Source organism: Poecilia reticulata, chromosome 6, assembly GCF_904066995.2.
Source record: "Poecilia reticulata chromosome 6, P_reticulata-male-v2, whole genome shotgun sequence".
Taxonomy (NCBI): Eukaryota; Metazoa; Chordata; class Actinopteri; order Cyprinodontiformes; family Poeciliidae; genus Poecilia; species Poecilia reticulata.
In genome coordinates this window covers 31,626,910-31,649,110 of record NC_088835.1, presented here as the reverse complement: position 1 = coordinate 31,649,110, position 22,201 = coordinate 31,626,910, and the positions used below count along the sequence as shown (strand labels likewise).

The window sequence follows — 22,201 nt, the reverse complement described above, 5'->3', positions numbered from 1 at the left end:
GATGATGAGAGCGCTGGGAGGAAGCATCTGTGGAGAAAACTACAAGTTTTTTTTTGGACATTTATATTTACAAGAAAAAAATCTGAGCAAAATTAAAGGAAAACTTCCAGGATTTGCTGTGAGCAGAGATGGTTATAGAGCTGAAGAGGTATCACTCCTTTACTTTCTCGCATGACTTCAGGTGTTTTCTCACCACTTAGTGTTTGTATTTATGATCATTTGAAGACTGAATGAATAATAGGAGGATTGTGAAAGCCGGAACCGGCTCTCCTGCTGCGGCAGCATGCGGGAAGCACAGACCCCGGTGGGGGTGGGACTGTCACACCTGAGCACCTGGCCGAAAGCTGCGTCAGAATAAAGGTGAATCGGTGTGAGAGCGGGTTGCTCACTGCGTCCAGCTGCCCGCCGTGTGCCGGTTCTGGTGTCCGGTTGACCTTAGCTGCGGGTTATCACCATGAACACACCGCGCAAGACAACAGAGAAAAGGTCAGGCAGTTTTATCGTTATTTAAGGTTTGTCTTTAATTAGGGGGGAAAAACTGTAAAACTTTATGCTGATAAGAAAATAATTGTGTTCATGTTGGAGGCTGGCAAAATTAGAAACAGCAATATTTTGAGGTAGTTGAGATTACTCAAAGAAGTGTGATTTATATCACTAAACTGCTGCATTTAACCATTTTTTTATTTACTAAAATTGATTTATAGTTTTCTGGAATAAACTAGAAAATAAAAAAATTCTGATCAGTCTGTCAGTTTTATTTTCTTAGATAACTAAAATATATCAAGATGATAAATCAAAATTCTTTTGATACGATTTTAAATGATGAATGATACGCTAAATGCTCCCTCCTGGTTTATAACCGAGTCCAGAAGGTCACTGTACAAAAACCAGTTATGACTCAAAAACTCTACATAATTTCTTTGTTGCTGTTTATTTAGTCCAGAATGCAAATTACAGAACTAACCATGGAGAGTAGTTTTTGTCTGGAGTTTCTAAAATATAATTTTTTATATATAAAAACAGGGACAGTTTCAATGCAGCAGGTTTTCATTAAGTTATTTTCTGTTTGATTCACTGAAACATATTCACCGTATTTTTTTTGCAAACTCACCATATGCTAGTTTTTCTTAACAAATTTTCATCAAAGATAAGATATAAAAAACAATTTTAATTAATTTATAAAAAATTGACCCTGTCCACAGAAAATTCTCCCAGAAGTCTTCAGGATTATCACCATGTTGCTTTTTAGACCGGCCTTTGGGTTCTTTTTTTTGGATCTCTCCCATTGAGGTCATTTGTGCCCAGTCTCCCTGGTTGAATCATGACCTCTGACCCGGAACTTGACCTAGCTTTAGCTGTTGTTCTGGGTTCTGGACCTCCTGGATGAGTCGCTGAAGAGTTGATTGGTGTGCTAAAACATTGATTCACATAAGAATCCTGATTATCGTTTGCTGCAATTTAGAATCAACATAAAATGACCCAAAACTGACATAAGAAAAGCAAAGAAATCCAGTTCTTGAATTTTATTGGCAGTTGGCAAGAAATGCTTAAGTTGCATTAAATCCACCTCAAAATGTCTTAACTCAAAATGTCTTAACTCAAAATGTCTTAATTCTCAAAATGTCTTAATTTCATACGAGTACTATCATATCATGTCAATCAACTTTGTTTTCCCAAAAAAACCCTAAAATGTGAATACTTGTGCTATCTGAATATTAGAGAAATCCTCCAGGACTTCCTGACGTCGCCACGCAGCCGGTACAGGAACGTGCGCATGCGCGGAATACACCACGATAAAGCGGAAACTACAAAAAGTGCCAGATTCCACCGACTCCGTCGACATTGAGGCCAAACATTTGTTTTTATTATCAATTTTATTTTTTTACCAATTTCCCAGCAAGACCGAGTTCGGCATGGGCTTCACCGTGTTCAAGGTTCGCAAAATGAAGACTGAGCACACCGCTAATACGCTAGTAGCTTAGCTAGGCTACAGCAAAGCTAAGCTAACGCCGTAGCATCGGTACCAGCTCTGGTGAGCGGGTTGTGATTGGTCAGAAGTTGGTAGCGGAAATGAGCTCAGATAGCAATGTTCATATTAGCGGACAAGTTGTTGGTTTTTAGAAATCTCATCTAAACATGAATAATTAAAATTGTATTTATTCATTCATGTATCCATCCATTATCTTGCACGCTTGTCCCTAGTGGTGGCGAAGGGAACTGTCAGGCTGGTTCAATGGAAGTGATTCATTAATTCTGCAGGGTAGTAATTAGGATCGGCTCTAACTAGCGACCCAATGCGGTTAACCACAGCTAGTTAATGATTTAACAGGAGGGTTGATCACGTTTTCACAGAGGGGACTTCTGCCTCTTAATAAATAAAATCAACATTTGAAGAGTAGATTTTCTTTTTACTCGCATTATATTTGATATTAAATTTACTTTGATTATCTGAAACAGTTGCTTAATTAAGTGAAACTCGGTTTGCTTTTTCCTCAGAAATGCCTCCAAACACAAACTGGAAAAGCATTTAAAGGAGAGAAAACGGACATTTCCGCTGCTTATCAAGGTACTGAGATTATGTGTTATTAATCTATTTGTTCACTTCCTCAGCTGAGTTTTCATTCTTGCCTGTCAAACAGCTTATTCATTATTTTAAATTATAGGGGTTGCCATGTTTTTGTGTCATTCGTCCCCAAAGCAACCAACTCTATTTCCAGCCTGTAAAATAAAAACATTATTTGGATGATTGTGATTTATCGGGCTGCACAGTGGTGCAGTTGGTAGAGCTGTTGTCTTGCAGCAAGAAGGTTCTGGGTTCGATTCCCGGCCTGGGGTCTTTCTGCATGGAGTCTCCATGTTCTCCCTGTGCATGGTGGGTTTTCTCCGGGTACTCCGGTTTCCTCCCACAGTCCATAAACATGACTGTCAGGTTAATTGGCCTCTCTAAATTGTCCCTAGGTGTGAGTGTGTGTGCATGGTTGTTTGTCCTGTGTGTCTCTGTGTTGCCCTGCGACAGACTGGCGACCTGTCCAGGTGACCCCGCCTCACCCGGAACGTTAGCTGGAGAGGGGCACCAGCACCTCCTGACCCCACTGAGGGACAAGGGTGAAAGAAAATAGATGGATGGATGGATGGATGATTTATTAGGGACATGTGCTATTCCTGCACCAGTAGAGAGTGTTGTCGGGTTCCTGTTTGCATCAGAGAGCGTGACGTCTTAGCCCTGGGGCCCTGAGGCCCCATGCTGTGAGGGGTCCTCTCCTCCGACACCCAGGCTAACCCTCCATGAGTCTTCCTGGAAAGTACCACAGCTTTCAGCTCGCCACTAAATGGAGAAACGCTTTGCAGCAGCACTCATGTTTCTACTGGACATAAATATTAGAATATTGCACAAAAGTTCAATATTTCTATACAGTCATCTCAGAAAATGAACCTCAAGGTGATTTACTCCACGTTTTTGTTTTGTAGAAAATGAAAACCCAAAATTCAGCGTCTTCAAAAATTAGAATACTGTGAAAAAGTTAATTAATGGAAACTCCTGGTGTCATTTATTAAGTGAAAACACCTGCAGATGTTTCCTGAGCCTTTAAACCGTCTCTGACTCTGAGTCAGTCAGGGGAAGACTGCTGGCTGGACAGATGTCCAGAAGACAGACATGGACGTCCTTCACAAGGAGGAGACACAAAGAAGCTGGTTGCTTCACATTTCTACTGGATAAAGGATTAGTTCAGGTGTAATTAGGTCATATTTTGTTTGTCTGCAGTGTTAATAACTACACAGGGACAGTAATAAAACCAAGCTCTGGTCTTGGTGCTGCTCTGTTAAACTAATAATCGATCAGCCATTCCTACCTTTTGATCGCTGGCTGGAGGAAAACCTCTTCAAACGCACGTTTTCTTTCATTAACCTGAGAACTGCAGCCGGTCTGAGGCGCGAACTGAAGATGTTAAAGTGCTCAGAAGTCCTTCCTCACTTTCTAAGCTGGGACATCAATGCACCTGCGTCATCACAGCATGAAATGCAAGCAGCTGCCTTGAACTGGCGCATCACTCCAGAGCAGCAGAGGGGTTTGTTTGTGTTTGTTTTTATGTAATATGACTCACTGCTGAAGCCCACATTCAGCCTTTTACACCACAGTGGGCATAATTCCCTGTTTCAGGACCTGTAGGTATTTTCAACTAATATTTAAATTTATTTTTTCCCTCATTAATGTGCATTATAATTTGTCTTAATGCTCCTAATGATGTAGAGCTTATAATGTTTTGATATCTAATCTGTTTCATGCCCAAAGGGGACGAAGTGAAGCATATTTCCTTAAGCATTAAATATTATACAGTCTCTTATGTTGCCACTGCAAGGGGTGAAACATTTTAGTTGTATTAACCAGTGAATAAATCCAGATATCGTCTGCCACTTCAAGCATCTAGCATGCTGATGTGAGCCGGTCTTCATCATAACATTATATTCAGAAATGAATATATATGTGGTATTTCTTAAGCTAAGTCATACAGCAGAAGAAGAACTTAAGTGTTCCTCAGCAGCGCGCTACTTGTTGCAGTAGTAATGGCCGCTGCTATCTATGAATAGATTTTAACAATTAATCAATTATTGAAATAACCGTCTACTAGTTTAGTAATCAATTAACTGGAGTACACAAACACAGAAAATGGCCATTGCTGTAAGATCAACACACTCAGAGCAGTAATTAATCCAAAACTATGCAAAAAGTTTATAAACTTTGCATTTAAGATTTAAAAAATATGTAAATTTGTTGGATGTTGAAATCTCCAAGTGACAGTTTTAGCTTCATCCGGTTTAAATTCTGTAAAAGAACATTTTAAAAATCTCCTAGTTTGCACCGTTTTCTATTCAGATATTAATCAGTAAATCAATAAAATAATCCACAGATCATTTCTACACCGTATTGATGAGTAAAGCTGAAGGGCCTGAGATTTCCACATGATGTTAAGGATCAGCATCCTTGTGTTCACTACAGGAATCTGGTGCATTTTAGGCAACGCAATGTTTATTTACAACTTTTTAAACATTATTTGTTTGTTTGCATTTTTATCTGATTCATCAATTAAGAGTAATCGATTACTAACATGACGACCTACAGTCATGTTTTGGCCTGTGGGAGGAAGGAGGAGTACCCAGGGAGAGTCGGGTTGGGATTCAAACCACCGACTCTGCAGCTCCAAGCTAGCAGCGCTGCCATCTGGTTTTTTCTGCAGGCAGCGCCGCGGCCAGCCTCTTGCCCCCCTGATGGTGGCGTGTCGCCCTGTCATTTTGCTGAACCCTGGCCTGATAGAGTTACTCATCACAGCTTTGTCCCACGCTGACACCGGACCCTCCGAACTGAAACGGGTCATTTAGAGGCAGCGCTCGCCTCTGCTGACACACATTCACATATCGGTGTCACTGAGGTTACCACGGCGACCTCACCGCCCATCAGGGGCTTTTTGTTAACCGCCGACGGTCCGCTGCAGCCGTTTCTACTCATTCAGTGTGTGTGTGTGGGTGTGTGTGTGGGGGGGTGTGTGCGTGTAGGTGTGTGTGTGGGGGGGTGTGTGTGTAGGTGTGTGTGTAGGTGTGTGTGTGTGTGGGGGGGGGTGTGTGTGCGCGTGTGTGTGTGTGTGTGTGTAGGTGTGTGTGTGTGTGCGTGTGTGTGGGGGTGTGTGTGTGTGTGTGGGGGTGTGTGTGTGCGTGTAGGTGTGTGTGTGTGGGGGGTGTGTGTAGGTGTGTGTGTGTGTGTGTGGGGGGGTGTGTGTGTGTGTGTGTGTGGGTGTGTGTGTGTGTGGGGGTGTGGGTGTGTGTGTGTGTGCGTGTAGGTGTGTGTGTGTGGGGGTGTGTGTGTGTGCGCGCGTGTGTGTGTGTGTGTGTGTGTGTGCGTTAAATTGTCCCAGAACTTATTGGGATAATTGATAATATTGGTGTTGAGACCATTTCTAAGCAATTTGACAGTAACGGCATAAGATTGAAGGAAGACATTCTCAAAGATCAGTAAACTTGAATAAACATTTAACACTGGAACTGGGAGACATTTTAAATATCTAAAATAAATAAACAGCAGAAACAAGAAATAAAATGATGATGAGTCTGTAAATGGAACATGTCCTTCATAAAAAGGGTTAACAGGACTCTTTGTTACTTTCATGGAGTAATCGCATCATGTGTTTTTATCGTCCTTTTCATTGTGGCAGGTTAATAATAGGTGTCATGAGCCGTCTCACCTCCACCTTACAAACCCAGTTAGCAGATCCATTTTCAGTTCTGCACCAAAGAGTTGGGAATGTGGAAACATCTCACTCAGGCTCTTTAAAGGTGCAAATATGTGCAATTTTAAATTAATGTGTGTTTTCTCTGTGACGGTACGACATAGACCAGGTTATATGTGCTGATTTATTGCAAAAGAAAGAAATCCGCATGTCCCTAAAGGGGCTCCGTAGGTTGAGACCTCAGGACCAAACTGAAGACTTTTATTATCCAGTTTTTGGTAGATAAAAGAAAAACAATAAATCATGCAAATGGAAACTATTGAGCTTCTTTTATTTTGTGATGTGATTAATTGATTTATTGCTTATTCTGGTAAGTGTGTGTATGTGTGTGTGTGTGCGTGCGTGTGTGTGTCTCTGTATGTGTGTGTGTGTCTCTGTATGTGTGTGTGTGTCTCTGTGTGTGTGTGTGTGTGTCTCTGTGTGTGTGTGTGTGTCTCTGTATGTGTATGTGTGTGTGCGCCTCTGTGTGTGTGTGTCTCCGTGGGCTCAGTTTTAAATAAATTTGTATTTGTGCCCGCCGACGCCTGTGGCTCTGTTTTAGCGGCTCCCTCGGCACCGTGGGCGCCGCCGCCGCCGACCTGGAGTCTTCCTCCAGGCCGGGTCGTTTATAGTGCGACGCCGTCGGGTTGCCATGGCGACTCGGGGACCCTTGCAGCTCGACAAACATTAATTGGGTGTGAGAGGAATGCGGTTTGGACAGCCACCCAGGCAGTTGAGTTAATGAGTGGCTGGCTTCAGGCCGGCGGTTTTGCACCTCCCTCTCCACGCAGGCCCAGGGGCGTTGTTGTGTAATCTGCTCTGATCTAAAATACAGTTATTATACAAGAGGAGCTGACTCACAGCTCGCTGTGTTTCGTTATTTCCTACAGCATAATTTAAGACTCAACGTTTACGTAACTCTTTTTGCACCTTAAAGCTGCCCACTGCCATCCTGTTACCGAAATATAAAGATGCCGCCCTGGGTGGTTGCCTATGTTAACTATATCAGAAACTGGCGCTAAGCTAACGATAAGCTCTGCTGCTGGTGGGAGTGTGCAAACCTTTGGCATAGTTTCTGTTTAAATATACTGTCTGAGGTGCTAATAATTTTAATAATAACTTAAATAACAGAAAATTATAAATATATTTGTTGTTGAGCTTCTATGTCTATTTATTCAGTAATTTAGAAATAATGATTTTTGGATTGAAAATGTTCCTTATTTTGTCGATTATGTAGTTTTTGATTGACTCCCATCTCTAGTATAAATTAGTGAAGGGGTGAATTGATCCTGAAAAATAAAACAGATTAATAATTATGGCATTCACGTGGTTTAGTTCACATTTACAGCCTGAAACCTGTTTTTAGTTCCAATAACTCACTAAAAGTAATTTCATTCAGTAATTTTCAGTTATCATCCTCCTGAACATTAACTGTCTAAATACAGTCAATTTAAAATTCTTCATGTCTCGTAGGAAGCAGTTAATATTTCAGTAAAATGTTGGAATAAGATTTAGAAAGTGCTTCCTCCTCCTCCTCCTCCTCCTCTTCCTCCTCCTCCTCCTCCTCCTCCTCCTCCTCCTAACTGGGTTGCATAACCGTGATGAATAATCAGGATTAACCTTTAAGCCGTGCATGGGGCTCTCCGGCTGGAAGTAATTAGTATTTACCTGCAGCATCGCTCTCCGACCCAGAAGAATCTCACTTTTCTCTAGTTGTTCACATCTGCATCAGATAAACAGCGAGAGCCTAAAGCACGGTGCCTTTTGCTAACGCTTCACCCAGAGACTGTTAGCTTGTTGTCCTCATTGCCTGTGACGGAAGATGATTGGTTGACAAAAGGCCTAATGGGTGAAGATGAGGCTCAAGATGCTCATGTTACCTGTGTGACCTGCCCCACCAGGTCATCACCCCAGTAAGACCAAAGAGACTGGGAACTCTTCATCACACTGGGATGAGGAAGGGATGAGGCAGGCTTCAGACCTTTTAGACCATTTCAATGCCGCCATCAACGAAATTTAAAACTGAAAAAACATGAATGTTGGGGATAGTTGGGGAATCGTGCTGTTTTACAATCAAGCAAAGCAAAAGTTGTGAAGGTATAAAGTTTTCTGCCAACCGTAACCCGAACCCAACAACGGCAGCAGCAGAAGTTGAACGGGTTTTGCGTGGCTAGCCCATGTGTTCACGTTTATGTGTACGAGCTCGAAACTTCACACGCAAGCAAAAGGGGCATGGAGAGCCAATTCAGAGCGATGGTCGCCTCTTCACAAACGTACCATAGAAACATCGGCTTCTGTTTATCAAACCCTATAAAAAACTAGCTAGCTAGCATCTCTAGTATCTACCGGTACTAGCTGCTAATGTTAGCCTCACCTGATTCGAGTCACAGAACTTCTGCTTCATGTGACTTAATCTTTTGCCTGACAAAAATGTCCCGCAAGAAAAACATTTATACAATTGTGATTAGTTCTCTTGGACAAAATTTAAGATGTTTGATTAACGTATTTAAGGCCAACTCGCTTCCCCCCCCCCCCACACCCCCCCAAAAAAAAAAATTACAACTTTTTAAGGCCTTAATTTTAGATGTGTGAATTTAAGATCTTTTAAGGGCTTCAATGTTTTAAAACTGCTCAGCCGCCCTGTACATGATTAATCTGGCCACCAGGGGGCGCGGAGGGGCCTCAGAAACTTGAAGGGAAAATGAGGAAATGGGCAAAAATAAAAAAGTTACCAAATAAATATTTTATTATAAATTTTTATATCATAAGATATAATCTGTTGTTGAATCATTATTATAAAATATAAGTTAAAATAACTTATGTAATAACTTTATCAACCTGCTTCGATCCTCAAGCAGAACGAAATGAAAAGTTTCTCACCATAAAGAGCAAAACGCTGCAAAACCCCTAAAACCTGAAATCAGAAGTTATGAGGAAAAATAGTGAATAAGTGAATTTGCAGTGAGCTAATTTGGTTTGGGAAGCCCCGACCGAGGCCGAGGCCGTTCTGTTTGGAGCTTCACATCGAGTTGAGGCAATATTTTAACCATTTGCAGAAAAGCCCCGGCACACAGGACATAGTAGACGTGCCGCGTTGTCATCACCCACAGCGGCCTGCTGATGCATGCAGCCGCCTCCGTCCTCAGGCTCTGAGGCCAGAGCCGGGGCACCCAGGTCAACACCTGCCCCGCTCCCAGCAGCTGCTGCTGCTCGGCGCCTTCGCAGCAGTTAAACGTTGCTTTCCACACGCGCGCCTGCACAGCTCTAGCTCTGAGCCCGGTTCAGCTTCGTGGCGGACGGGTTCGCTAGAATCACGGAGGCGTTCTGCGGCCGGCTGACCCAGACATGCGGCTCTGGATCCAGTCTCATTCCAGGAAGGGAAGGCAGCGAAGCCTGGATGAAAGAATGATTAATGAGGTAAGACTCTGATAACTGCAAAGAGAAACACAGCTGACCAAAAGGTCAAAGTTCAAGCTATCCAGGAACTGCAAACACTGAATATGTTCTGGTCAGTTTTTCACTTGATTTGAACAGAATATGAGTAAATATGATCGTTTGTTTTAGTTTGTTTCAATGACGGTAAACTGTTAGGATTCCTCTGTTTCCATCTGCAGGTTTTGCATTGTAAGACGATTATTGTTGCTTAGAATATAACATTTTGAATTGAAACCTTTATTGCAAGTAATGCAATTTACCATAAAGCTTACATATCTTTTGAACTGCATTAATAGTTCCCCAAATAATAATTTAATCACATTAACACTGGATATTTTTTATTCTTATTTTGAAAATGAGGTCTAAATATCGACATGCCAACCAAACTATCCCAGAGTGGAAATGTATTTTAAATAAATTACTCTGTAAATTATCCTTGTCTACCAATTTATTTTTAAATGCTGCGTTTGAGTGTCCAGGCATTAAACTAACATTATTATGAGTGCAGATTTTAAATGACTGCTCATATATTTCTGCATCTTTCCGTAAGATGCAGAAATTCATTCTCTGAGCAAATGACATTTTAATCAGCCTTAGATTCATTTTTTGAGTCCTATTTTTATTTTTATCGTCCAGCCATCTGGTAATCGGGGCCACATGAAGCGACCCGTGGCCCAGTTCTGGTTTTTCTGTCAGTCTGGGTCTGAAACAGGACGCTCCAGACGTGGAATGATGAGTGATGCATTACAGAGAGGATTATGCTCTCTATGTAGGTGGTCCCGGCGGGTCAACACAGATAGTAGGTCAGCCTCCGTCTCCTGCCGCCGCCCCGTTTTATAGAAAATACAAATCCGGTCGGGTCGTGATTTACCTACAGACTGAGAACTGGGTCCAAACAGAGAGAGACGAGTTTATCCATAACACCTGAGAACTGGGTCCAAACAGAGAGAGACGAGTTTATCCATAACACCTGAGAACTGGGTCCAAACAGAGAGAGACGAGTTTATCCATAACACCTGAGAACTGGGTCCAAACAGAGAGAGACGAGTTTATCCATAACACCTGAGAACTGGGTCCAAACAGAGAGAGACGAGTTTATCCATAACGACTGAGAACTGGGTCCAAACAGAGAGAGACGAGTTTATCCATAACACCTGAGAACTGGGTCCAAACAGAGAGAGACGAGTTTATCCATAACACCTGAGAACTGGGTCCAAACAGAGAGAGACGAGTTTATCCATAACACCTGAGAACTGGGTCCAAACAGAGAGAGACGAGTTTATCCATAACACCTGAGAACTGGGTCCAAACAGAGAGAGACGAGTTTATCCATAACACCTGAGAACTGGGTCCAAACAGAGAGAGACGAGTTTATCCATAACACCTGAGAACTGGGTCCAAACAGAGAGAGACGAGTTTATCCATAACACCTGAGAACTGGGTCCAAACAGAGAGAGACGAGTTTATCCATAACACCTGAGAACTGGGTCCAAACAGAGAGAGACGAGTTTATCCATAACACCTGAGAACTGGGTCCAAACAGAGAGAGACGAGTTTATCCATAACACCTGAGAACTGGGTCCAAACAGAGAGAGACGAGTTTATCCATAACACCTGAGAACTGGGTCCAAACAGAGAGAGACGAGTTTATCCATAACACCTGAGAACTGGGTCCAAACAGAGAGAGACGAGTTTATCCATAACACCTGAGAACTGGGTCCAAACAGAGAGAGACGAGTTTATCCATAACACCTGAGAACTGGGTCCAAACAGAGAGAGACGAGTTTATCCATAACACCTGAGAACTGGGTCCAAACAGAGAGAGACGAGTTTATCCATAACACCTGAGAACTGGGTCCAAACAGAGAGAGACGAGTTTATCCATAACACCTGAGAACTGGGTCCAAACAGAGAGAGACGAGTTTATCCATAACACCTGAGAACTGGGTCCAAACAGAGAGAGACGAGTTTATCCATAACACCTGAGAACTGGGTCCAAACAGAGAGAGACGAGTTTATCCATAACACCTGAGAACTGGGTCCAAACAGAGAGAGACGAGTTTATCCATAACACCTGAGAACTGGGTCCAAACAGAGAGAGACGAGTTTATCCATAACACCTGAGAACTGGGTCCAAACAGAGAGAGACGAGTTTATCCATAACACCTGAGAACTGGGTCCAAACAGAGAGAGACGAGTTTATCCATAACACCTGAGAACTGGGTCCAAACAGAGAGAGACGAGTTTATCCATAACACCTGAGAACTGGGTCCAAACAGAGAGAGACGAGTTTATCCATAACACCTGAGAACTGGGTCCAAACGGAGAGAGACGAGTTTATCCATAACACCTGAGAACTGGGTCCAAACAGAGAGAGACGAGTTTATCCATAACACCTGAGAACTGGGTCCAAACAGAGAGAGACGAGTTTATCTATAACACCGCTCACGCTCAGAGCTAAAGGACTTCATGAGAAAATGAAGGAAAGAATAAAAGTGAAACTTCAGCATCCCTTAAAAGAGAAACGTCTAACAAAGTGAGGCAGCGCTTGGTCGCTATTCTGCTCAGATCTGAAACAAACTCCCTGAAAACCTGAGCAGAGCAGAACCAGCAGCCATCAGCTACTGCAGCTTTCCCACAAAAATAAAAAATTAGCGGTTAATTTTTTATCTAATCTTTTAGAGGCGCAGAAACAAATATTCTACGGAGAACCAGAAGTCCCAGTTCTGGGAAATCTGAATCGGCTCAAATTGATTTTGAGGAAATATTTAAGTTGCACGTCTTTGCCGCTCCGTTTTGCATGTCGTCTGACTCGTCCACTCAGTCAGAAGGCCGTCCGGCTCGCCGTATGTGTCTGCCAGACTGATATTTCTTATTTAAGAAGAAGCCAGACAGCTGAACTTACCTACAATTTAAGTTACAGAGTTGTTTCAAAAATAAACTGATGTAATTTGAAAGAGAACTTTACGGAATAGTTCTGAATAAATGTTACCGTATTTTCTGCACTTTAAGGTACATAGAATAGACGCTTCAGTTTGGGTAGCCAATTTGTTCCATACTCTATTATTACACATCTACATTTATAAAGAAATGGTCCCCAGTACTTTATATAGTAGCTGCCCCAGTCGTTGTTTCACTCGTGCTGTTGGTGTTGTGATATTGTGCCCAACTGCATTCTGGGTAACAGACCAACCGACACGCTGCCGCCGCCGTCTCTGTCTCTCTTCCCCCTTCCCCCCCTGCCCCCCCTGGCTTTAAATGTATTATCAAACTTTATTAACAAACCAGCGTTCTGACAAATGAAGTGGGCGGCTGCTTACCGTAGCTGCTGGACCTGCTGTGGCTCCATATTGGTCCATATATAAGGCGCACTGTCGGCTTTTGAGGAAATTGAAGGTTTTTAGGTGCCTTATAGTGCGAAAAATACGGTAATACCATCTTTTCCTCTTGTCACATAATTTAGACAGACCATTTGAATAGATAAACTGTTTCTGAATCGACTTGTGACCCTAAAAATCAGAATCGAACTGCTGGACACTGAAAGATTCTCCTTGTTTTCAGTTTCTGTTGCTGCTTCTAACGGACTGATGAGTTGCTGTTGGGCAGATAAGCCGCATACTGCAGAGAAATGGCTACCGTCTGACTTTTCCCTCTCTGGTGGAGGAACCATTCCTCATGGATGCTGTACGCTGTGGCTTCGTTTTCAGCTGCATCCTCACCGAGTCGCAAACTCGCTCAAAATACCCCCAAAAATCACACATACTCACCCACTCCACCGATGATGATGATGATGATGATGATGACATTCTGGGTTTGCTTTAAATCGGGCAGCTTGTCAGATGTTCTTTTGGATCATATGAGAATCTGGGTTGGTATCAGTGTCTATTGTTGCAAGAGCCCCAGTTCAGTCAGTTATTTCCTCACAAATAAAAAGTCCGACTGATGATGAACCACTTTGAGGAGAGAAATTATCTGGTTTCCAAAAGTGGAGAGGATTATTCCTCAGTTCTCTAAGAGTCACGGTCACATGGTCCCATTTTAGAGCCAAATCAAGCAGCTATGTTGCCCGCAGTGATTATTGGTTCTGTATGCATAAAACATGACTTTAAAAATGTGATGCCTTGTCAGTGGCGCCACCAGGAAATGTTCATAGGGGTGACCAGCCAGTAAAACTAATGGGGGGACAGATTAAAAAAATTACTTTCAGTTGTTAGCTTTTTATTATGTAGCTTTTATTTATTATGTTTACGGATTAGTGGCACTGAAGTGTTAGCTTCATTTCTGTTGGTATAGCATTTTAGCGTTAACGTCTGCTAAATATTGTTTTGGTATAGCGCTTTGGCATTAGCTTCCACTAAGTACCATGTTAGTATAGCGTTTTAACGTTAGCGTCTGCTAAATATTGTTTTGGTATAGCGCTTCAGCATTAGCTTCCACTAAGTACCATGTCGGTATAGCATTTTAGCGTTAGCGTCTGCTAAATATCATTTTGGTATAGCGCTTTGGCATTAGCTTCCACTAAGTACCATGTTAGTATAGCGTTTTAACGTTAGCGTCTGCTAAATATTGTTTTGGTATAGCGCTTCAGCATTAGCTTCCACTAAGTACCATGTCGGTATAGCATTTTAGCGTTAGCGTCTGCTAAATATCATTTTGGTATAGCGCTTTAGCATTAGCTTCCACTAAGTACCATGTTAGTATAGCGTTTTAACGTTAGCGTCTGCTAAATATTGTTTTGGTATAGCGCTTTAGCATTAGCTTCCACTAAGTACCATGTTAGTATAGCGTTTTAACGTTAGCGTCTGCTAAATATTGTTTTGGTATAGCGCTTCAGCATTAGCTTCCACTAAGTACCATGTCGGTATAGCGTTTTAGCGTTAGCGTCTGCTAAATATTGTTTTGGTATAGCGCTTTAGCATTAGCTTCCACTAAGTACCATGTCGGTATAGCGTTTTAGCGTTAGCGTCTGCTAAATATTGTTTTGGTATAGCGCTTTAGCATTAGCTTCCACTAAGTACCATGTCGGTATAGCGTTTTAACGTTAGCGTCTGCTAAATATTGTTTTGGTATAGCGCTTCAGCATTAGCTTCCACTAAGTACCATGTTGGTATAGCGTTTTAACGTTAGCGTCTGCTAAATATTGTTTTGGTATAGCGCTTTAGCATTAGCTTCCACTAAGTACCATGTTGGTATAGCGTTTTAACGTTAGCGTCTGCTAAATATTGTTTTGGTATAGCGCTTCAGCATTAGCTTCCACTAAGTACCATGTCGGTATAGCGTTTTAGCGTTAGCGTCTGCTAAATATCATTTTGGTATAGCGCTTGCTTCAGCATTAGCTTCCACTAAGTACCATGTTGTTATAGCGTTTTAGCGTTAGCATCTGCTAAATATTATTTTGGTATAGCGCCTTAGCATTAGCTTCCACTAAGTACCATGTTGTTATAGCGTTTTAGCGTTAGCGTCTGCTAAATATTGTTTTGATAGAGTGCTTAATCTCCCTGGGGGCGCCATTGCGCTTTGTATGAGCAAGCGTTTAGGCGCCCCAGTGGCCAATGGAGATTGAAGGATCCCACATACATGCATGAGAGAATCAAGCAGCACTCCAGGTATGTTTTTGGTTAGGAATGATATTATAGCATGATGTAAAGCTCATAAAAGCCAATTTCACCCCTGTTTAGACCTAGAGTCAGTAAAGTTTTGTAGAGACAGAGTATTACCATCAACACTGCGTCAGCCTAAGTATGAGAAGCGCCATTAACATGCGAGCCACAATTGATCCTCTGAGTGCGTGTGACTGCGTCAACTTGTGAACTTGACCTACATCTCAGATGGTGTAACGAAGAAGCTGCTGGGCCTCTAAATGTGCAGATGGTGCAGAGCAGCTTCCAGGTCAGGCTGCCCGGCTGCTCCCTGCTGGACAGACGCTGGTCGGCTGGCAGAGTTTGGCCGCTGTGACACCTGCCGGCCCGGCAGAACCGCTCCCATCTGGCCCGACGCAGCAACGCCCAACCACCTGCCGCGTTGACCTCCTGGCTTACACTCAAGCTTTACTGCTCTCATCCAGGATATGTTGTTTTTAAAGATTAGCAGAGAGGCATAAAGGAGCTACTGTCCTACAGCATGCCGGACCCGGCTGACTGGGCAGTAATGAAATACAGAACACCCTCTGGGGCTTCATGCTACAGGAATAGCAACATTTTTCCTGTCACCAAAACATGTTGATTTACAGATTATATTTTTGGTGGCTGGGTGAAACTGCTGTGAGCAAAGATACTTGTGCTTATTTCTGATGTGGCAATTGCTATCAAAACAACGTGTTAAATATGAAGCGCTGCACTTTAATCTGCCCAATAACTGGAGGTTAAACAGACAAGTGGCATCTAGTCCCTTCCAGTCTGTGATTCATTAGCCAGCTGAGAATAAAGCTGTGGGGCAGCGAGGGCCGGACCAGCAGGGTCCGGTTCAGTAGCACATTTCAGCAACATGCCACATGAAAACATAGCAGTGAACAACCAAAAGAAAACGTTACGCAACAATGAGGAGGAGTAAAAAGTTGTAATGCAGGATAAAATTAAAGTTTTAGTTATTATTTTTAATCTAAGGCAGCTCAAAGCAGGTGGGTTTTTGCATTTTGCGTCCAGGCAGCTAAGCTAACCTAAAGCTGGTAATTTAAATTACAGAATTTAATGCACAAACATATTTTTGTTTAAATATAAAAAGAAGGAAACATAGAATTGTTTTAAATAAATGTTCTATTTGTTTACAGTCTTTTCCTGTTGTCAGTTATACATAAACTGTCAAGAGTTTCTTGACTGTATAGATAAATTGGTTTCTGAACTGAAAATCATTTATGAATTGAATCGTGACCCTAAAAGTCAGATCTGAATCCCTAGATACTAAATCCTAGTTCACACGGTTTGGTGTTTTAAGATAATCACTTAAGATAATTATAATCGATCATCCTGACAGTCACACCTGAACCTAACCCTTCTGTTAGAACCAGAACATCTGCTCCACCTGCAGCTGCTCTGAGTCAAACCAACCTGTTCCCCTCCTGGCCTGTGGGGCGCTGCACCAAGAACCACTGAAGGAAACGACACCAAAACCTCTGGAGACACTGAGAGCAACTTCCTTCTTCACCAGATGGAAACAAGATGGAGGATTTCTCTTTAGGCTAAAGACCAGGAGCCATTTCTGCTGCTAGCGCTAGGCTAACATGTTAGCTTTGGTTGGATTTACCCAGAATGCCCTGGGCTTTAGTTTACTTCCTACCTTTAGAGCGGTCACAGTCTGCTTGCTTCCCATGTGCCTTTGAACCAAACCAGAGTTCATGTCAGCCGAACCCAGATGGAGGTTTGTAGGCGGGTCAGAGTTCGATTAGCATTCACACCTAAACGACCCAACTGAACCTCGACAAACAAACCGGAGTTTGATTAAAGTGAACTAAACAGGGCTGGTGTGAATGCACCCTTAAAGAGTCACATCTCTACTATATAAAGTAATCATAATCTAAATGTAAGTCGTGTAGCTCTTGGTTCTGTGCGGTTTAAGCCTCACCGTGCCGGTATAAAAGGTGTAGGACGAGACGAGGAGAAGCAGGCGGGGGGCGCAGCGTCCCACTAGCTTTGTCTCCAGGATACAGTGGCAAGTGTGAAGGAAGAGGAAAGTGTTGAGCCACACGGGAGGCCCATTAAAGCAGAACAACCTCCCTGTCTGGCTTCCTCCGCCCCAGGAGGAGCTCACCTGGGAGCGTGATGGGATCTGCACCCCCTCCTCCACACATCCACCCTTAAGGAAGTGCCAGGCCCCTGCTGCTCTGTCTCCGGCTCAGGACGGCAGGACGGGTCCCCAGCTGAATCCATACGTCAGCGGCAACCGCCAAGACGAGGAACACTCCCTCACCGCCGCCATCGCTTCTCCTCTTTGTCTGCTCGACGCCAAGCCATCCGCCTACATCCAGAAACGGGGAAAAATAGTTTGCCAAGGCGCTGAGATGTAGGTATCTATAAATAGACGGTGCAGATGGAGAATCCCAGGAAGTACTGAGTTAGGATCTGCTTCTTTGAAGAAAAGGAGGAGGGGGAGCTTCGTTACATGAAGAGGACCAGAGGAGCAAAAGTTAATTCTCGGAGGAAAAAATCTGACTTCAGATTTCGATGACCCACATCCATCCCGGCTCTGCAGACAACCAGGTGTTTGCTTTACTTCCTCCCCTCTGGCTGGAGATGCTGTTTGGAGGTTGAGGTGGTTCTCAGGCTGTGCTGGTGACAGAATGGGGGAGACCCGCCATGTGGGACGACGGGACCTCACCTGCCTGCTGTGGATTTAGGCTCCTCCACTGCTGCCTGGGCCGGAGCAGGAGGGTCCAACCGGAGGTACGTCTGAAGGCCAGTCCTCGTCGCTGAACCGTTTGTTTTACAGGGAGTTTAACAGCTCAGAGTGCGGCAGACTCGGTTATAACTGCTGTGGTTCTTTCTCTCTGCTCCGAGTCCAACCAACCTGTTCCCCTCCTGGCCTGTGGGGGCGCTGCACCGAGAACCACTGAGGGAAACGACACAAAAACCTCTGACTGAGCAAAACTTCCTTCTTCACCAAATGGAAACTCAATGGAGGCGTCAGATTTTAGTCGGTTGGAGGATTTCTCTTTGGCTAAAGACCACGAGACATTTCTCCTTCTAGTGCTAGGCTAACATGTTAGCTTCGGTTGTATTTACCCAGAATGCCCTGCTCTGCAGTCCACTTCCTGCTTTTGGAGCGGTCTCCAGTCTGCTTTGCATTCACATGCATTCAAACCGAACCAGAGTTCACTTCAGCTGAACCCAGACCGGGGTTTGTAGGACTGGAGTCACTTTTCTGGTTTGATTTCTCATTCATCTGTAGTGAGATGCTAACTGTCATTTCTGCTCAGGGAAGATTCAAAGCCTCCTTATTTAACACGGGCTGCGTGATATGTGGCGTTATTACATCACAAATGTTTTATTGCATTCTGCAGGGAGCAAAAACACTCCATTCAACCGTTCAGGTTGGTGCGTAATGACAAATGTGACCCTGTTGAGGTGGATTTACTGCGGTACACATGCAAGCAGAGAGCATGACTGCATGTTCTCTGTTGAAGACCAAGTGAAGTCCTGACCTGCAACTGGACCTTCTGGCTGCAAGGCAGCGATGCTACAGCTGAGCTGCAGCCGTCTGCCGTGTAATTCATGTCAGTATAAAGATTTAATTTAGTTTTTTATTGTGAAACTTGTGTAATTTAACTAGCTGAAAGGTGCAAGGAGGAGCGGATTTGTTTCTCTGGTTGCTCATCCCTCAGTGTGACCAGGACGGTTACATAACCGCATCATCTCATCAGATTCATCTGCTGCTCATACTAATCATCACATGGAGCCACTGAGCCGTTTTCCTGCAGCTCAGTGGCTCAGATACAGATTAGTCACTTCAAAACTACTTCTCCATTTATGTAATGATGTTGGAGCGAGTCGATTGTGTTTTTTTTTCTTGGAGCCAATTAGATAAAAGCTGCAGATTAAAAAAGTTCAGGGTTCTGCAGGAAAAGCTTTTCTACTTTTTGATTCCAGAAAATCTTGCAGTTTTTTTGTTGGGCAGATAATAATTATGATGTGGAAGAATTTATATTAATCCAGCTGTACTTTGATAAATATAAATGTGATTGAATGAAGCAGTGTGTAATTTAATCGCAGTCTCAGCGCAGCGGTTCTGTTTCTGGCCTTGGAGAACAAACTGCGTGTATTTAAAGCGTTTCGACGCAGCAGGAGGATCCGGTGCAGAGCCGGGAGATCCTCACAGGTGGAGGCTGATTCGGATCGCCTTCCACGTTATGAAACCACAGAATTCAGCTAAACATTATGACTGCTGGAAAACCAACCTGTCATCTGGACGCTGTTTTAGAAGAATAGATCTGGAAAAGGTGTTTCGGTTCTATTTTCTATTATTTCTACTGACCAGTGAGCCTGATGGCAGGTTTTTAAGATGTTTATGTAAAAATGTTTAAAAGCAGTGTATCTTTTATATGGGTTGCCATTTGTAAAGTTATACATTCACAAATTAAAAGAAATAATTTGGATTATTTGGCATGTAGTAAGAAAAAAGGGGGATTTATTTTTCAAAGTCATTCATTTATAAAGGTAGTTTCCAAGCTAATGATTTAGTATTAATTTGTATTTTTATTATAATTATTGTTATATTTTTATTTAGTTAACAAGCTAAATAACAAAAATTTATTTGCTCACAGAATGGTTAGTTAGTACGCTAAATATTTAGTTTAATAACTGAATATCTAGTTTGAAGCTAAATCTCAAGCTAGAAAATGAAATATTTTGTTTGTTAGCTAAGAAAATATTTAGCACCAAACTAAATATTTAATTAGGAAGCTAAATGTTTAGTTACTGAACCAAACTAAATGTTGAATGTGGAGCTAAAAACTGATATTCCGTTTGAAACGTTTCTTAATGAATGAATAACACGGTGAGATATGAATGAAAAATTACCCCCATTTCTTCTGATTACAGGCTAAATAACTCAAATGTTGATTTCTGATTGTGTAACTTTACAACCATCAGCATTTCTCCGCTTTGTCCTTCAGTTCTTCATAAAACTCCCTGATTTCTGCGGTTGAGACGTGATGCAGCAGCTGCGTCCTGCATCCTCCTCAGTGACGTTTAAAGCTCACATTACAACATTACAACCATTTAAAGCTTTTCAAATCAACTCAACGTGTCGATATTTCAAATTTTCCATTTAAAACACGTTTTTACAGCTTTTCCTCTTATGTGTCCATGGATTCAGTTTCCTCCACTGAAAAACATCCAAAATAGCAACTATTTGTTAGATTTACAGCTTGACTACATGAGCCGCCTCGGAGGCTCTCAGTCATCTTGAGAGCGATCTGTCTGCGTGTTATTTACTGTCTCTGCGCAGCGCTGCACTCCGGCTGTGCGCCAGGCTCCTCTCTCTCCGCTCATCGCTCTCACAAAGCGCCTCGGTCATAATAGGCTGGTTGGAGGCGGACGGACTTTAAAAAACAGACCTATATCGGTCCATCCCCAGCTGTCAGCGGGAACCCGAACAGGTGGCTCCTCCAGGCACCCGTCGACAGCTTGTCGCTAATCTCCGCTGTGACGACAGCGCATTACCCGGTGCGCGTAAAACCGGGAGTGCGGGAGGTTTGGGTCGGGATTCTCATCAGTCACCAGGATTTTACTCATCGCTGCGGATTCACCACGCAGACGGACTTCTGGAAAGTGAGCCGGAAATAATGACTCTTTGTTGGATGTTATAAAGTGTGAGCTGCCAAGACAGAGAGGAGACGGCATGTTACCAGAAATAAACAACAAGGTGAGGCAGTTGGGAATAAACTGTAAGAATAAAGTGGACAGCTGAAAATGTAAGAAACATTCCACACCTCATAGCTAAGCCTGATGGGATGTGGAGTGTTTCTGCCTGGATACAAACCCAACATTTGAGTGGATGTTTAGATGAACTTGGAAATGAAGTTGCAGCTGGAATCGACCTCCCGCTTTATGTTGATCTGATTTCTGGGTTTATGGAGGGAATTGTTGCAAAGTTTGGGGATATTTCTAGTTTCTCCTCCTGCAGCCCGATTTCAAACTTCTGCCTCTTCGCTCCTGCACACATGCCAAGTTCTGCTGAAAAATCTGATCCATTTCTATTTCAGTCGTTGTTTCGGCCCATTTATTTCAGTGTTCGTTGTGCTGACAGATTCCATAAGTCTAAATGTGTTGCGGTGTGTTTTTCACTCCGTACATGGGGACTGATTAAATTTAACCGTTGCTGCTCCGGGATGGTAACGTGGTAGAAGTCGTGGTAATTGCTCAGCTGTGTGTTGGTGGCCTCCTGGTTGGCAGGTCATGACCTGCAGCAGGGATGACAGGATGTGCTGGTTTTACCCTGATAATTAACCGCCTGACAGATGAGGGTGTGAGCGGTTTACAGTTTGTTGATGTTTACTCTGGTTGCTGTTTTATTGCCTCGGTTTGACCCTCTGACCAACTGACCCTCCTGGAGACGAAGCTCCTCTCACACATTTGCGAGGATCAAGCAGCTGCATGGACAAAGTCAGCGTTACTGCAGGCTTCGGCTGCACCTGTTCTGCCGCCAGCAGCTGTGCGTCGCACACCTGGAATCAGCAACTTGACTCGTTCCAGTTCTAAACTCTGGGATGGTTTTTCACTGCTTTCAGCTGCGGATCTCACTTTGGACGGATTTGGTGCTGATGAAGATTCATATCAGCTGATGTTTGATTTACCTGTGACACGTTTTCACCTGTCTGGTGCTCATGAGCTTACAGCTGATCTCCACAGCCGGCCTGCCACAGTGACCTACATGCTGTCACACACTGAACCTCAGAGGTCAGGCCGCAACCCAACCGCATGAACTTTAACCTCCTGAATGAACAACAGCAGCTTCCACAGTTAATTACAATATAACTAAACTCACACCGAAAAACTCAGTTACTAAAAAACATTTTA

The 22,201-nt window shown here is 43.2% G+C and overlaps 1 protein-coding gene across 4 annotated transcripts in view; it reads left to right on the top strand.

The window, feature by feature from the left end:
* The first annotated feature begins 439 nt into the window (after positions 1 to 439).
* The window catches only part of dyrk4 (dual-specificity tyrosine-(Y)-phosphorylation regulated kinase 4), a 39,867-nt gene continuing 18,105 nt past the window's right edge, over positions 440 to 22,201 (top strand). The window contains exons 1-2 of one of the 4 annotated variants that reach the window (XM_008436478.3): positions 440 to 486; positions 2,497 to 2,566. In XM_008436478.3, the coding sequence (XP_008434700.2) occupies positions 455 to 486; positions 2,497 to 2,566 (102 nt within the window). In that variant the 5' untranslated portion in view covers positions 440 to 454. Of the gene's footprint in view, positions 487 to 2,496; positions 2,567 to 9,561; positions 9,675 to 17,345; positions 18,068 to 20,627; positions 21,048 to 22,201 lie in introns of those variants that run through there. The other 3 variants (XM_081608410.1, XM_008436480.3, XM_008436481.3) reach the window with 3 other exon arrangements.